Source organism: Protomyctophum parallelum (genome assembly GCF_964188405.1).
Source record: "Protomyctophum parallelum genome assembly, chromosome: 6".
NCBI classification, from domain to species: Eukaryota; Metazoa; Chordata; class Actinopteri; order Myctophiformes; family Myctophidae; genus Protomyctophum; species Protomyctophum parallelum.
Window position 1 is genome coordinate 8,838,713 of NC_139701.1, and position 15,000 is coordinate 8,853,712.

The 15,000-nt window shown below is 39.7% G+C and overlaps 1 protein-coding gene across 5 annotated transcripts in view; it reads left to right on the forward strand.

The window, feature by feature from the left end:
* LOC310860994 (nuclear factor 1 C-type-like) overlaps positions 1-15,000 on the forward strand; it is a 70,241-nt gene that overhangs the window by 23,115 nt on the left and 32,126 nt on the right. For 4 of the 5 annotated variants that reach the window (XM_083768232.1, XM_083768235.1, XM_083768234.1 and 1 more), the window contains exon 5: positions 10,267-10,341. In XM_083768232.1, the coding sequence (XP_083624358.1) occupies positions 10,267-10,341 (75 nt within the window). The remainder of the gene's footprint in view (positions 1-10,266; positions 10,342-15,000) is intronic. The other variant, XM_083768233.1, reaches the window with a different exon arrangement.

A 15,000-nucleotide genomic window follows, 5' to 3' on the forward strand; every position in this document is an offset into this window, starting at 1 on the left:
TGATTTTCCAACCAGGCTAATTGTTTGGTAGCTACAGCTACAGTACTAGCCAGATAACTTTACTATAGTTTCCATCCCGGTTCTAGTTTTAACTTTACTAGTTTTAACTTTACTAATTTCCATCTCTGTTCCAGCCCTAGTACTATAATTTCTTTACTAGTTTTAATGTTAGGCCTACTCATTTCCAGGTTCCAGCCCCAGTACTATTTCCACAGGCAGCATGGGGCTTTAATAAGGAGAGGTGACATGGCTCGGTTGAATTCTGCTTTTTGTGGCCACAATATTCTGTATAACACATGCCCAGAAATGTGTGGAGACCACTAGGTGAAGATCTTGTAGGCTTCAAATCCAATATAACTAATGGATAGGGCTGTCACCATTACATTATAAATAAATAAATAAAGTTTGATTACGAATTTAAGTCTACAATTAATTGCCACACAAATAATAACTTTTTTTGTTGTTGCATTGAACATTGGAACTTTACGATTTGTATTTCTGTTTGGGTTTTAGGCTTCGTAATCACAAGTTGCACAGGGCAGATATGTCAAATAACTTAAATATACAAAGAAATCACTGACACAATTAATAATAATAAAAAACATCTTTCCAAAAACATTACAAAATAGCGGAAAAAGTTGATCTACATTCTACAAGCTTACAACACGTCACAAAGTTTTCTTTTGTATGGAATGTTTGGATTTTTCAACATTGAAACGATTGACGAATTCGATTATGCAAAAATAATTGCGATTAAGCTATTATGTAATAATTGTAACGGAACAACACCATGTTATCTCTTCTTCTGTATAGGCTAGCTAACGTTTAGCTATATAGCGCTTTAACTCCACAGAATCTCTCTGCAACGGGTAAGTGGAGAGAATTTTAGGCCCGGTTGCGTCTTGATAGGGAGGTTGGGTAAAGTAAGTCTAGTTCCTGTCAAATATGGGGGGAAAAACCGCTGAATTGCCCATTCTCCTCTACATTGCAACATCATCACAACATGGGATCTGTGGTGTGCAGACCAGTCATTTTGCCCTGTGTATTGCATTACAAGTTTTCTTGATTGCTCGAGCACATTTCTCTCAAAAACAAAAATTCACTTTTGCAAAACAGCTAACACTGCCCCCCCCCAAAATCCCCAAATTGTGTTAGGCGAAATGACACATTTCATTTGCTAAATGCCCTCGAGGACGCGCCAAAACATGTCACAACATCAAATAAGTCGACCTAAACAGCATATAGCTTGTCATCTCACAGAACCAAGAGTGTGGGTGGCGCATACTATGGTATATCGACAAATGTATACATAAGTACAGTGTGTAAGGGCGAGTAAACATTCTACCACAGCAGCATGGCCTCTAGTCTTGTTTACTAAAAGCGGTGGTTCTCACTCAGTTGTAGGCTATGTCAAGGACCCCCAGCTTGATAGTATTCACTCAGTTGTAGGCTATGTCAAGGACCCCCAGCTTGATAGTATTCACTCAGTGGTAGGCTATGTCAAGGACCCCCAGATTGATATGTATTCACTCAGTTGTAGGCTATGTCAACGACCCCCAGATTTGCCCATGGATTGTCCTGACACATTGTGAGCTTGTAGATCTGGTTGCTCCTTGAAGCAAACATGGTGTAAAGTAACTGAGTACATTTACTTAAGTACTGTACTTAGGTACAATTTTGTGGTATTTGTACTTTACTTGAGGATTTCCAATTTACTATACTTTACTTACTAGTTACTTTGTAGATTTTGATTATTTCAGTGCCCCCTAACAGTTCTTTATTAATTGCTCAATGCTTCACTCCTGCCACCAGCACAGGGTTGTTGTCTTGGAGTTCTGTAAAAATGGTTTTACATACAGTAGTAGTGACATACAGTAAGGTATACAGTCACTTAGCGATTCTTCTCATTCCTGAATATTCACTCACTATCGATGCCTCGTACAGTTGATCCCCTGAGGCGGCTGGCCCTGCTGCCCGGCCTCTCTCGCTGAAAGGCTGTGATTGATGACGTGATCAATAAACCGGTACACAGATTTCATCTGAAACATTGGCTCTTTGTCTCCCCCTTTGAGTTGCTCTCTGGCCCTCCCGGGTCCTCCTCTGTACTTGTCCTTGATCTCTTATACTTGCTCCGTTCTTTCAAATCTCTCATATCTGCGGGCGAACAGCGGCGACTCTAGGTGATAAAAATCTCCTAGTGGGCGTTCCTACTGCCATTGAAGGAATGCTGTCATTGATGCATGGAGGCTAAACAAAGAAAACACATGAGTTTGATTGGCTATGGCCGGACAATGTCGTCCAAAACATATCTTCATGTTTTTGGGCGACGTTCCTCCGCCCACTTTTCGACTATCGCCTCTTCGCCTGCTATCGCCAGCAGTTACCGGGTCCCACAGACAAATAACGCACTTCTGTAAAATTCGAAGTTCTCAGTTCGATCCCGGGCTCCCCCAGAGTTGGTGTTGAAGTGTCCTTGAGCAAGACTCTGAACTCCTAATTGCTCCCGATGAGCAGATTGGTTTCCTCCACCATCGGTGTATGCGTGTGTGTGTGTGCATGTGTGTGTGTGTGTGTGTGTGTGTGTGAATGTAATGCACAATCTATGTAAAGCGCCTTGGATAAAAGCGCTATTCTAAACTCATCATTTGGTTACGTTTTTATATAGTGCCGTTTGTGCATGTACGGTACGTCGGTGACGTCACAAACTACCTCCATTTGCAAAGCCTGTGAGCCGAGCTCCTTTAGCTTCATTGTTCACATTTTGCCAAGAGTTTGCCACTCGTTTAAACGTCCTTCTGGTCCTGGGGGGCTTTGATTCATCTACGGTTGGCCACAGCAGAATGCATAGAAAGGCTCTGTCTCTGGGAATCAGAGGGTCCCCGGTGTGCTTCCCCCCCGACCCCCGGGGTGATGCGCCGTGAGCTTAGTACATCTGCCATTTTTAAATAGCCAACACAAATTAAGTCCTAAAATGACACGGATGCTTTCCTAGTTTTAATGGGTTAATGACACATTTCATGTACTGTAGGGCTACGTGCAAATGTACTGACAAAAATACCCTAAATGAGTGGGAACTGCCCTTATTATTACTATTATTATTATTATTGAGGTGAGTTAATGTCCACTTGTGCAAAGTTGTCCCCCTTTTTCTTTTATAACCACCATTTTTATATTTCAGTACATTTGATCTATTTCTAGCAAGGTTGCTAAACGAACATTGCTACCGGCAAGTAGGCTTGTTTTTCAGGCTAAGTACCCACTTAGCCTGAAAAAACGTGAGCTAACCTGTATTATATTTAGCCCAAAACCCAGCAACTTCTCTCTTATACTTGTTGTATAATGGGATGTAACTGTAACTTAATCTTGAACCTGGCCTGTTTCCCTAAGGGAGAAGGATTGAGGGCAGGAGGGAGACTTTGGGGCACAAGGCGAGTGACAGTGGAAGGAAAACAGAGATATCGCAGCCAGCCACTCAGGCAGACTGCAGTCTGCATGGCTTGAGCTTAATGCACACCACATGGATGAAAGCATACTGTACTTGTACTATAATGCAGTGGTTCGTATAGTGGGGTCCAGGAACACCATGGGTCCTTGAGAGGGTTTCAGTGGGTGAGGAACAGTTTCACCAAAAATAGCTCGTCTACAAGCTCACAACTCGGCGCATCTCGGCATGTTGTGACTCTGAGCTTGTAGATTTGCTATTTTATGCTATTTTGTGCAACTATTTGCTTATGACATTCCCTGCCAGAGATACTTAAGGAAATATAAAACTGTCTTGGCTTAGTTTCTAGTGTCTAGTTTGTCTAGAACAGTGGTTCCCAAACACTTTAGCCCCTTGAGCCAAAAAATAAATTTGACGTCTCCTGTCTATTTAGCTGTCAGGACCTGTTGCAGCCCGGGAAGCTCGCATTACGTCACTTCATTTTGATTTAGTTTTTGTCATATATTTAGTCGTCTGAAATGTTTTAGTTTTGGTCTAGTTTTAGTTGACTAAATATAAGTTTTATTTTGGCAGGCCTTGATGGTGTCGTAATGCCTGATTTATTGTTTATAGTTTATTGTGTGACCGCCAAGCATTAAATGACATGTCTTAATTCTACTGGATCTCTTCACTAGTCCTAACATTTCCATCTGGTTCTGATTTGTTGACAACATTGTCAGTATATTTAGTCATAGTTTTAGTCATCATAAGTTAATTAAACACTGGTTTGCTGCTGTATCTGTTGAGCGAGTTGTGGCGACCCCAAATCAACGCTTCATCGTTTGATCTGCACGCTACTTAAAGACAGTGATTAATCTCATTAAAAGAGCTGAACTAACGGGAAATGGGCCATGCTGTTCAGACACGTTTTCTCCATTCCTCCTGCCATTTCAATTGCACAACATTGCAATTCACAACTTTGCACAACGTCACAATCGCCCAGATGTGCTCATAATGCGCACACGCCGCATAGCCGGCTAGAATGGAGGGAGCATACTAGAGGAATGTTACTGTAATCGAGGATGGCCACTTGATGAGCTTAGTTTTTCTTTCAAGATTGCATCCTTGAGAGAGGAACAGAGAGAGAGAGAGCCTACAGTATTTCAGCCTCTCAATAACAGAGAGGTTAATAAATGAAAAGTTATCACGTGTTACCAACACATCCTATTGCATTTTGGAGCCAAAATATCTCAAAGTTTGTGGAGAGTAAATAGGCACTTCTTAGGTTACACTATTACCAATTGAGGTCAGGAACCTGTGACAGATATGAAATGTAATTTCCTCAACGCTGTACGGTCGGGTAGGTAGTGCTGAATCTGCCAATGATACTGATAGTGTGCTATAGTTCAAATATAATGAAGAAGCCTTTTTTGTGGTACTACATTTGAGAATGGGATGACTACATTAGACTTTAATCAGATTTTAAACTAATTGGCACCTTTTAAAGCCTTTTGACAGAAACACTGAATAGGCAATGTGCCATGCTCTCACATTAAACCTTTGATCTCCATAAAGTCTGCTTTTCAAGAACAAAGTGACGACTTCACGCTCCCATTCAGTGCCGTGTATTTTTAGCGTACTGTAACGGATTTAGGGACTTTACTGTTGTTTAGTGTAAGCAAGAATGTGAACTAAACATCTTAATAAGGGATTTATAAGACTGCAGGGATCTTGCCAGTGCATCTTTTGCTTAAGTTTTGGACATGATTGCCTTCAATTAATTAGAAGTAGTGTATTATATATATATATTTAACCATTTGGCCATCAGCATTCATTAAAGAATGATTATATATTATTATGCCAGGATATCCCCCCGTTCAACCCTTATTTTGGAGATCCAAAACACTAGCTCTCACTAGCTGATGAAAAGTACAGGCCAGCGCCATTACAGCGACCGCTATGCTCCGTGCAATAAGCGGTGTTTGAAAAAAAATAAAAAAAAATAAAAGTATTGTACCCTGTCCTTTTTTCCGTCTTTCTATATTATTTGTTCGGCACCAAAAAAATTGTTTATTGTCATGATTTGTCAACTCGGCTGTTGGCTTTGTCCGAGGCTTAAATGTCTTTAAACATTAAACTTTTTCCTGGTTTACTTTTTCCTGGCAATACAATTTCCTGGAAATACTATTTCCTGGTATACCCTTGTCGTTCTGAAAGGGGGCGGGACTGCGACGCTCTATAGTGCACACTAGATAAGATCCTTAAAGAGATGCTGATGTTGTCTAAAGGTCAACTCAGAGTTGCTCTTGATGCTACGGGCGATCCCGGGGCGAATGCCCCTATCCCATTGGCTGGTCGAAAATCTTTGTATAAACATATTTAATATGACTGTGAGCTCAGTCCAAAAACAACTGGAAGAGGACGCCGTGTTCAACATCTGGTTTTCATATTGCGGTTCTTTTAGGAGCTGTAGAATCGCAGCTCAGCGTTCTACACACACACACACACACACACACACACACACACACACACACACACACACACACACGACGACACAGAGAGCAGGCAGTGCAACTGCACTGTAAAAACCCAGCAGAGTTAAATGGATGTTGAGGATTTTACAGTGTGCAGTGTGCACACTGTGACCCATGATGCTGGGAGGGCATGGGCCTGTGGGTGGAGGGTCGGGTGGAGGACTACAAGTCACACCTCCATGCAGCCTCCCCCCCTCTCCACAAGGAGGGGCAAATGCACCAAAGCATTATGGTCATTGTAGGAATTCAACAAACACTTGCCAAACACACAGACTTCATTATTCTTCTGGCCATATGGTGCACATTTCAAATTGTAGATCTGTACGTTATCTACTACAAATACTATTAACATTGAGTGACTGCAGTTTCTTCCAGCAGTGAAATGCCCCTTTAAGTACGGTACTTGAGTACAATGTTGAGAATGTATTTGTGCTTTGCTTCAGCATTTCCATTTTCGACTTACTTTTACTTTTGCTCCACTACATTTATTAGAAAACTTTGGTTACTAGTTACTTTGTAGATCTACAAACTCACAATGCACACACATTGTGAGCTTGTAGGCTAGATCTACTATTTTCAAAAGATTTAGTAAACTTGAAACGGTACATTCTGCATAATGAGTACTTTTCTATTTGGTACTTTAAGTACATTTTGATGCCAACACTTTTGTACTTTTAACTCAAGTAGATTTTTAATTTCTACATTTGAGTATACTTTTTTTCACCACTGTTTGGGTGCCTCCACAGCAGCAGCAAACGTCTTCGATCCCCCCCCTATATGAAATGAATAAACAGAACCAACAGTCATTTGGGGCATAAAAACCCTCCTACCGAACTCGGAGCCCAGAGTCAATGCTCTGGTTTTAATATTGTGGTTTTCATAGGCAGCGCTATAGCTCACCAACACACTGCCAAGCATTAGAAACAGATCATCCATCTTCGTGCGTGTCATTGTTGTTGTTGATGTTGTTGTTGTTCTCAGAAGACCGGGGGTCACTTCACGTCCAATTTACTCAATTCAAGATGTAACTGAAAAACCGCAATTAACTCACAAAAACGACCACCACATCGGGTTCAAGTTATTTTCCAAACAGGCGAATATGGCTGCTGTCTTTCTTGCTGCAAGCATGCATTGTCCAGCATTTTGAAAGCTACATTAGTACGCCCACTCTGTGAATCGATGGACTTGACCCCAGCCAGCCACAGTTTCTGCAGTTCTATAAATGGATAGAACATTTTTACTTTTGACTGTAAACTCCTGAGTGTTAATTTAACTTTGGGGGTGTATAAATGAACCAAATGGACACGATGAGGAGGGTCCATTTGGTTTTGTTTGTGCACTCTCAGAGTTACAAATGGATACATTAACACTCTGGATTGTACTATGCATACTAACCTGGAATGTAGGCTTTAAAAGGATGTGTGCCAATCGTAACACAGATAATCCAAGTTACATTGCTGCTGACTATAAAAACAAATGCCAAGCATCCAATACATAAATAAATGAAGTATAGAACAGGTGAAGAGAGACTAGGATTGTTCTTCTTTCTTTCTTTCTTTCTTAGGTTGCGTAATGTTTGAATTTATTTTTGTGTGTGTGTTATTCATTGATTTGGCAAGGCTGAGTTGTTGGGGTTATATATTTTGCACAGAAGTTATGAAACATTTTTAAATAGGAAAAGTTGCTGCATTGTGCAAAGCTACGATTCCTCCCCTCAGGCATTGTTGAACCTTCAGGTTGACACAAGCTAGTTTGTGCATTCTTCCACTATACAAGTTAAAGTGTGCAACATCATCACAAATACATTTCGGACATTTGAACAATGCATCGTGATGTGATGCAGCTTTATAGATCATCTATTTTCAAATGTTTTTTAATCAGTGGACAACTTTAATTGGGACATTCTGCATAATGAGCACTTTTATCATTTTTATGCCAATACTGTTACTTTTACTCAAGTACGTTTTGAATTCCGGACTTGTACTTGTAATAGACTAGTATAAGGTAGTATTGATACTTTTACTTAAAGGACAACTTTATTCTAAGTTAACTTAACTTTAGTTTTTCTCAACAAAGGTTGAGAAAGAAGGTTGTTTTAGGTTGTTATTAGAGAAAGTAAAAGATTGTTTTTGTCATTTGCTTCTTTCTTTCGTTTTAGCGATTTTAGCTATTATTTCAACCTTTGTTGAAAAAAAAACTGAAGTTGTCCTTTAAGTAAAACATGTAGTATGGAGTACTTTTTCCATCACTGGCAGATACAGTATCTCTGTGATATGTCTCCAGACTCCAACCTACACGTGTTGTGTTGAGAAGTAAGGAAAGATCTATCTGTCTGAAATTGCAGTCAGATGTGCTGAAAATGGAACATTTTATAAATGTCGCCAAGATTAAATAAACAAAGTACTTCCATGATTTGGACATCGGGGCCTTTCATGGTCGTCTCCTCTATTTGTTCTAAGAATGTTCAGTGAAAAAGTACACATGATGATGTTGGAGTTGGGGTCAGAATGAAAACGCTTTGATCGCTATACAAGATTTCTCTGGTTTCCACTTTTATCTCTGTCGCATCGCCGGAGAATCTACGGCGAATAACCTCCGTACTCTGATTCGTTTCGCCTTTTGTCCGTCACTCATTTCTCCGTGTCTCCATCTGTGTTTTCTTTCTCTTTCCTCTCTCACTACTCTGTCTCTGTTTCTCTCTCTGAGTCGGTACCTCTGTGCCAACAGCAGCTTTAGTTCCTGGCACCCAGGTTCTGTGGCCAAGAGAGAGAGAGGGGGGGGGAGAGAGAGAGAGAGAGAGGGAGATGGAGAGAGAGAGAGATGGAGGGGGGAGAGAGAGAGGGGGGGTGAGAGAGAGAGAGAGAGAGGGGGGAAGAGAAAGGGAGAGAGAGAGAGGGAGATGGAGAGATGGAGAGGGAGAGAGAGAGAGGGAGAGAGAGGGGGGAGAGAGAGAGAGAGGGGGAAGAGAAAGGGGGAGAGAGAGAGAGAGGGAGATGGAGAGATGGAGAGGGAGAGAGAGAGGGGGGGAGTGAGAGAGAGAGAGGGGGGAGAGAGGGGGAGAGATAAAGAGAAAAGTGGAGAGAGAGAGGGAGAGAGAGAGAGAGAGAGAGCGGGGGGTGAGAGAGAGAAAGAGAGAGAGAGGGGGGGAGAGAAAGAGAAAGGGAGAGAGAGAGAGAATGACAGAGAGATTGTATAAGGAAAAACGGGGGGCGGTGGGGGCAGTTTGAATAGTCTGCCAGCAGTTAACTCCTCTGCACTCGATGCTCCTGCCAAAAAACACAATTCCACAAAAGAAGGAAAAAAGAAAAAAGAAATATTGCTCTAAAAAATATATTCTTTCCTCAGAAAGAAACAACAGAAATGACATAGCAACAGAAACAGTCGTAAGAGATTATAGGAGGGCATGGTTGGGGAGTAGCACACACAGTATTACAGTGTGTAACGGTGAAAAATAAACAAGTGATTGAAATGTCGGAATCATTGGGTTGCATTTGTACATTAAATTAACTTAAAATGTAAATGAATGTATTTCACAGTGTATTTGTTGGTCACTGAAACCCATGTCCATGCATATACAGTACAACCTAATTTTAATTTCCAGTGCTGGAAAGTAACTAAGTACATTTACTTAAAGGTATATTCAGTGATTTCACTTAATTCAAATATCACTTATTTTTTTGTTTTGTTGTGATAATCCTCCCTACTATAGAGTATGCTGGCCATATAAGGAGTTCCTCCCTGTCCCCAGTTAACCCCTGGGGGTCAAAAAACCTTAGGTTTCGTTTTTGACTCTCTATCCTGATTGGACGAAAGGCTGGGTCCCACAGCCAAAAAATCACTGAATATACCTTTAAGCACTGTACTTGAGTAAAATGTTGAGGTATTTGTAGTTTACTTGAGCATTTGCAATTTCCAATAGTTCTTTCTACTCCACTACATCTCGGATCCACTACATTTATTTGAAAGCTTTAGTTACTATAGTTACTTTGTAGATTTTGATTATTATTACAAAACATACATTGGCCACTTCAGCGCACCTATACAGTATGTACATTTCGGCCATTTGAAAATAGCCGAAGATCTTTAGACAAACTTGAAACGTGACATTCTGCATAATGATTACTTTTACTTTTGGTACTTTTAAGTACATTTTGATGCCAATACCATTGCACTTTTACTCAAGTATATTTTGAATTCCGGTTTAACTTGTAACTTGTACTTTTTCCACCACTGGCTACAATCTAATTAATTTACTCTCTGTGTCTTTGCTTGTCTGTCTGTCTGTCTGTCTGTGTGTTTCTTTCCCTCCAGAAGCAGAGCAGAACAGCAGTCCCAGTCGAACAGGAGTGGGCTCTGATCAGGACGACAGTCGGACCGCTACCATGGGTGAGATGATGACTTCACTCAGTGCGCCGCACTGGGCAATATATTATTCTGCATTTGAGCCATGGATGATATTTAGCCTCTCAGACCCAAAACTAAAGAAATATTTTGTTATCGTTGGATGTGATTTTGTCCACAGTTCCATGCTGTATTGGTGTTGGTACCATTATAGGAGAGATAACAGGCAAACGTTGATATAAAAACCTGAGTGAAGTGAGGGGCCTCACTTTTTCTATACACAGGTTTAATGTTTGTCTTTAGTTCAATGTTTGTTTTGTAAACTCCATTGACAATGAAGGGATAATTATGTCATAATGTGCCTCATACGTCATATTGTCTCTGTATTGTGTTGACACCGTTTGTTTTACATCACCATACAACATGAGTTAGACTTTAGCGCCCCTCACTTCACACGGGTGTGATCTTTACTTTTCTGTCCTCACTTTTTATTCTCAATATGTACTTTGCTCAGCCAATCAAATCGTCGTTATGGGGTGCTCAGCCAATTAAATCATCGCTATGATTCACACAAACACACAAAGCTGGGCATAGGAGGGGCCAGCGCCCCTCAATAACAATTCTACATTCTCTACTTGTGAAGGCTTCTTGTAAATTAAGTAATTAAGATGTTTAACAATAATGTAACTTAACCCATTCTGGGCGGGAACCCCTTTTGGTGTTAGCATTATGTTATGCTTTAGCTATTGAAAAATAGAAGATCTAGGTCTGCTATTTTTGAAAAATCGAAGAACGACTGACACATTTGACTCAGGTCAAATGGGTTAAAGATCTATAAGGGTCCATTTGGTTACCAACTCTCCATCATTTAGCTGGGGACCACCTGGAACCCCCACTGGTTGAAAACCACTGCAGTAGTGGTATGGGGCACCTTTTTGAAGACCGGAAGTGTTTTTCCACCATTCTCAACATGAGTGCACTATGGGCGTGGCCTAACCCATCTTGATGACGTCATCAGATTTTTCCTGTTTGAGGGCACTTTCAGTTTTGATAGTTAGTGTCAGCATATTTCTAGTTCCGCTTTCTCATTTCCTCTATCCAACTTCCGCTTTCACTTGCAAGTTAGATACTCTAAGTAAGCCACATACATATATCAGTGGTGTCCGTATGAGTCCATCAACCACTGTCCTATGTGTTGACAACACATTTTTGAGTGGTTTTTGTTCAAATCAGGTTCAATACTGCAAAATTGTTTATAGCACAACCATGGATTAGCAATTTTTATGAGTCTAAACGGAATTTAAGATCTATGCTTTTCAATATTTTGTGATTTACAAGTTAATACAAAATAGTAAGCTACATGTTTAAAGTAATCATGTATATCATATTGACGTAACCTGTATGTTCATGTGTATAATTTCCTGTCAATCAACATTAGCATACACTCATACTAGTTTTAAGTATATCCGTAGGATATACTTAGATTCTATCATACAGATCAGCAGATAAATAACCTTGAAAGAGCTAAAAGCATTGAAAGGATTCCAAGAAAAGTACAGTTTTACTATGGACCCATTACAGGGTTTTCTTAAGAAGAATGTATAGATGGTTGAACCGTGAATGATTTCACATACATTACACACTGCGTTCATGATTTTAGTTTTTTTTTGTTCAAAACAGGGACAATTCTGCAAACTTGTTAAACAATTAGGCTGGAATATGAAATATAGGTTGACTATAGATGACTATAGAGATAAGGTGTAGCAATTTGCGGGGAGTAATATAAAATTCAGAGTTCAAAGTCAGCATCCTGGCATGGCTATAGCAGGCTGATCTGGGCAATTTTGGGGGAGATGTCTGTGCACTAACATCCCATCTATTGCATATAGCTCCTCATAGATTCTTTAGTATGTGAAGTCAGCCTACGCTATTAACATTACTATATTTTGATAAAACATGAAACAGTTTTCCCCCTTTAGGTTAGGATGAAAAGTTGGAGGCTGCACTATGGTGTCCCCTCCGTCAAATCTACCCCCATATGTAAATTTACACATACACTTTGAGCACTTTGATATTATAACTTTGTGATTTATCCTTCATGTTGTCCTAATGTTTTGTTTAATGTATGTCTTGTATTATTTTTGGTATGTTGTGTTGTGTTTTGTGAATTTTGTATGCTTCATGTTGTCTTAATGTTTTGGTTAACGTATGTCTTGTATTATTTTTGGTATATTGTGTTGTGTTTTGTGAATTGTGTATGCTTCATGTTGTCCTAATGTTTTGTTTTAATGTATATCTTGTATTATTTTTGGTATGTGGTGTTGTGTTTTGTGAATTTTTGTATGCTTCATGTTGTCTTAATGTTTTGTTTAATGTATATCTTGTATTATTTTTGGTATGTGGTGTTGTGTTTTGTGAATTTTTGTATGCTTCATGTTGTCTTAATGTTTTGTTTAATGTATGACTTGTATTATTTTTGGTATGTGGTGTTGTATTTTGGTGAATTTTTGTATGCTTCATGTTGTCTTAATGTTTTGTTTAATGTATGACTTGTATTATTTTTGGTATGTGGTGTTGTGTTTTGGTGAATTTTTGTATGGTTCATGTTGTCCTAATGTTTTGTTTAATGTATGACTTGTATTATTTTGGTATGTGTTGTATTTTATGAATTTTTGTATGGTTCATGTTGTCTTAATGTTTTGTTTTAATGTATGACTTGTATTATTTTGGTATGTGGTGTTGTGTTTTGTGAATTTTGCATGCTTCATGTTGTCTTAATGTTTTGTTTTAATGTATGACTTGTATTATTTTGGTGTGTTGTGTTTTGTGAATTCTGTATGCTTCATGTTGTCTTAATGTTTTGTTTTAATGTATGTCTTGTATTATTTTAGTGTGTGGTGTTGTACTTTGTGAATGTGCATGCAGCAGTTTGATTGCGAAATAGATGTCTACATCAAAAGAGGAAGTATCATATTCACACACACCTCCCGACACACGCCTTGCAACCAAACTGGCCAGACACAGTCTGTCAGTTTTGAGGAAAGTCGCATAGAGGAAGAGAAAATTGAAGGCTCAAACACACACACAGATTCAATATATCAGTTCGACTGCGAGGTACAGATAAGAATAGTAGCTCAAAAACGAGGAACTAAAATAGAAACTGAAAATAGCAACTGGTGCTAATTCACAAAGTATCAGTTACGGTACACGTACACATGCACACAATCGGTTAGACAACTGTAAGACAATTTGAGGAAGTTGGAAGTAGCTCAAAATGAAGAAGTGAAACTTGCAAGTGAAAGCGGAAGTTGGATAGAGGAAATGAGAAAGCGGAACTAGAAATATGCTGACACTAACTATCAAAACTGAAAGTGCCCTCAAACAGGAAAAATCTGATGACGTCATCAAGATGGGTTAGGCCACGCCCATAGTGCACTCATGTTGAGAATGGTGGAAAAACACTTCCGGTCTTCAAAAAGGTGCCCCATACCACTACTCACTGCAATATATTGATATAATATTTGTTGGGTTTTGGATATTCACTTACAGTACACCCTATTTTATTAAATTAAAGGTTGGCAGAGGAAGTGTAGCGCCCAGGATTACATTGGATAATTGACACTGGGTGAAAAAATGGGTTACAGAATTGTGGGATAAAACATTAGAAATTAAAGAATTGTGAAAATTGCAATAAATCTACAAGCTCATGACATTGTCATGATGTCATTATGTGACATGTTTTTAGCTTGTAGATCCGCTTCCCCTCCCCCGCTATTGAACCTTTTCGAGAAAAAAAAGAAACGACAATCGTCTAAATATGATATCATCATCACAGTATATCAATATAGCATTTGGTCAAAATGTGACTTGGTCTACATCGGCCTGCCCTAGATGGTGATAAAGAACGTAGAGCATGCAAAATCCACTCTAGGGAGCAGGTGCAGCACAACCAGAATGGCATAAAAATAAAAATAGAGTCAGTTCGCACACTGTTCTTGTTGGCTCCCACTGTTTATAGAGCACAGAAGTCCTGGCGTGACTCGCTCATCCCCTAGAGCTGGTTCCCGGAAGTACTTTCACTTTGGGTTTCTTCTTAAGCCCTAACCACACCATGCAACTCCTTGCAGGTCCAAACGTTTGCCAGGAGTTAACGCTAAAACCGTCTCGACCCTTTGGTGTGGTTTGGGCCATTGAATTCCATGCGTTGAATCACTTGGGTCAACGTGGGTCAACGTGCAACAAGACACATCACACTGCAGGGACAACGCTAAAACCGTCTTGACCCTCTGGTGTGGTTATGGCTTTAGAATCGTCTCATATAAGCAAAAACGAACAAACTGTCTCGGCGATGTTGTCGGGGAGGTGTCTCTGTATCGTTTACGACGGTCAGTCAGTTATATGATATGATGTCTGTTTCTAGCGAAAATGTAACTCATTCGTCGTTGATTCTTCATATCCACACGAGTGAATTATTATTTTGTTAAATTTTGGAACATAGCTCTTATTTGACGCAATATAAGAACAATCTGTGGGAATTCAGAATGGGGAAAAAGAAACGTTCCGCTGGTGCTCTATTGCAGATTAACGTTTCGATGAAGCATCTTTATCAGGATATTAATGAAGATACTTTGTGGATTGAAATGTTGATCCGTTATAAACAGTGGGAGTTCACAGCAGTGTGTGGGAAGACTATAATTGCACGCA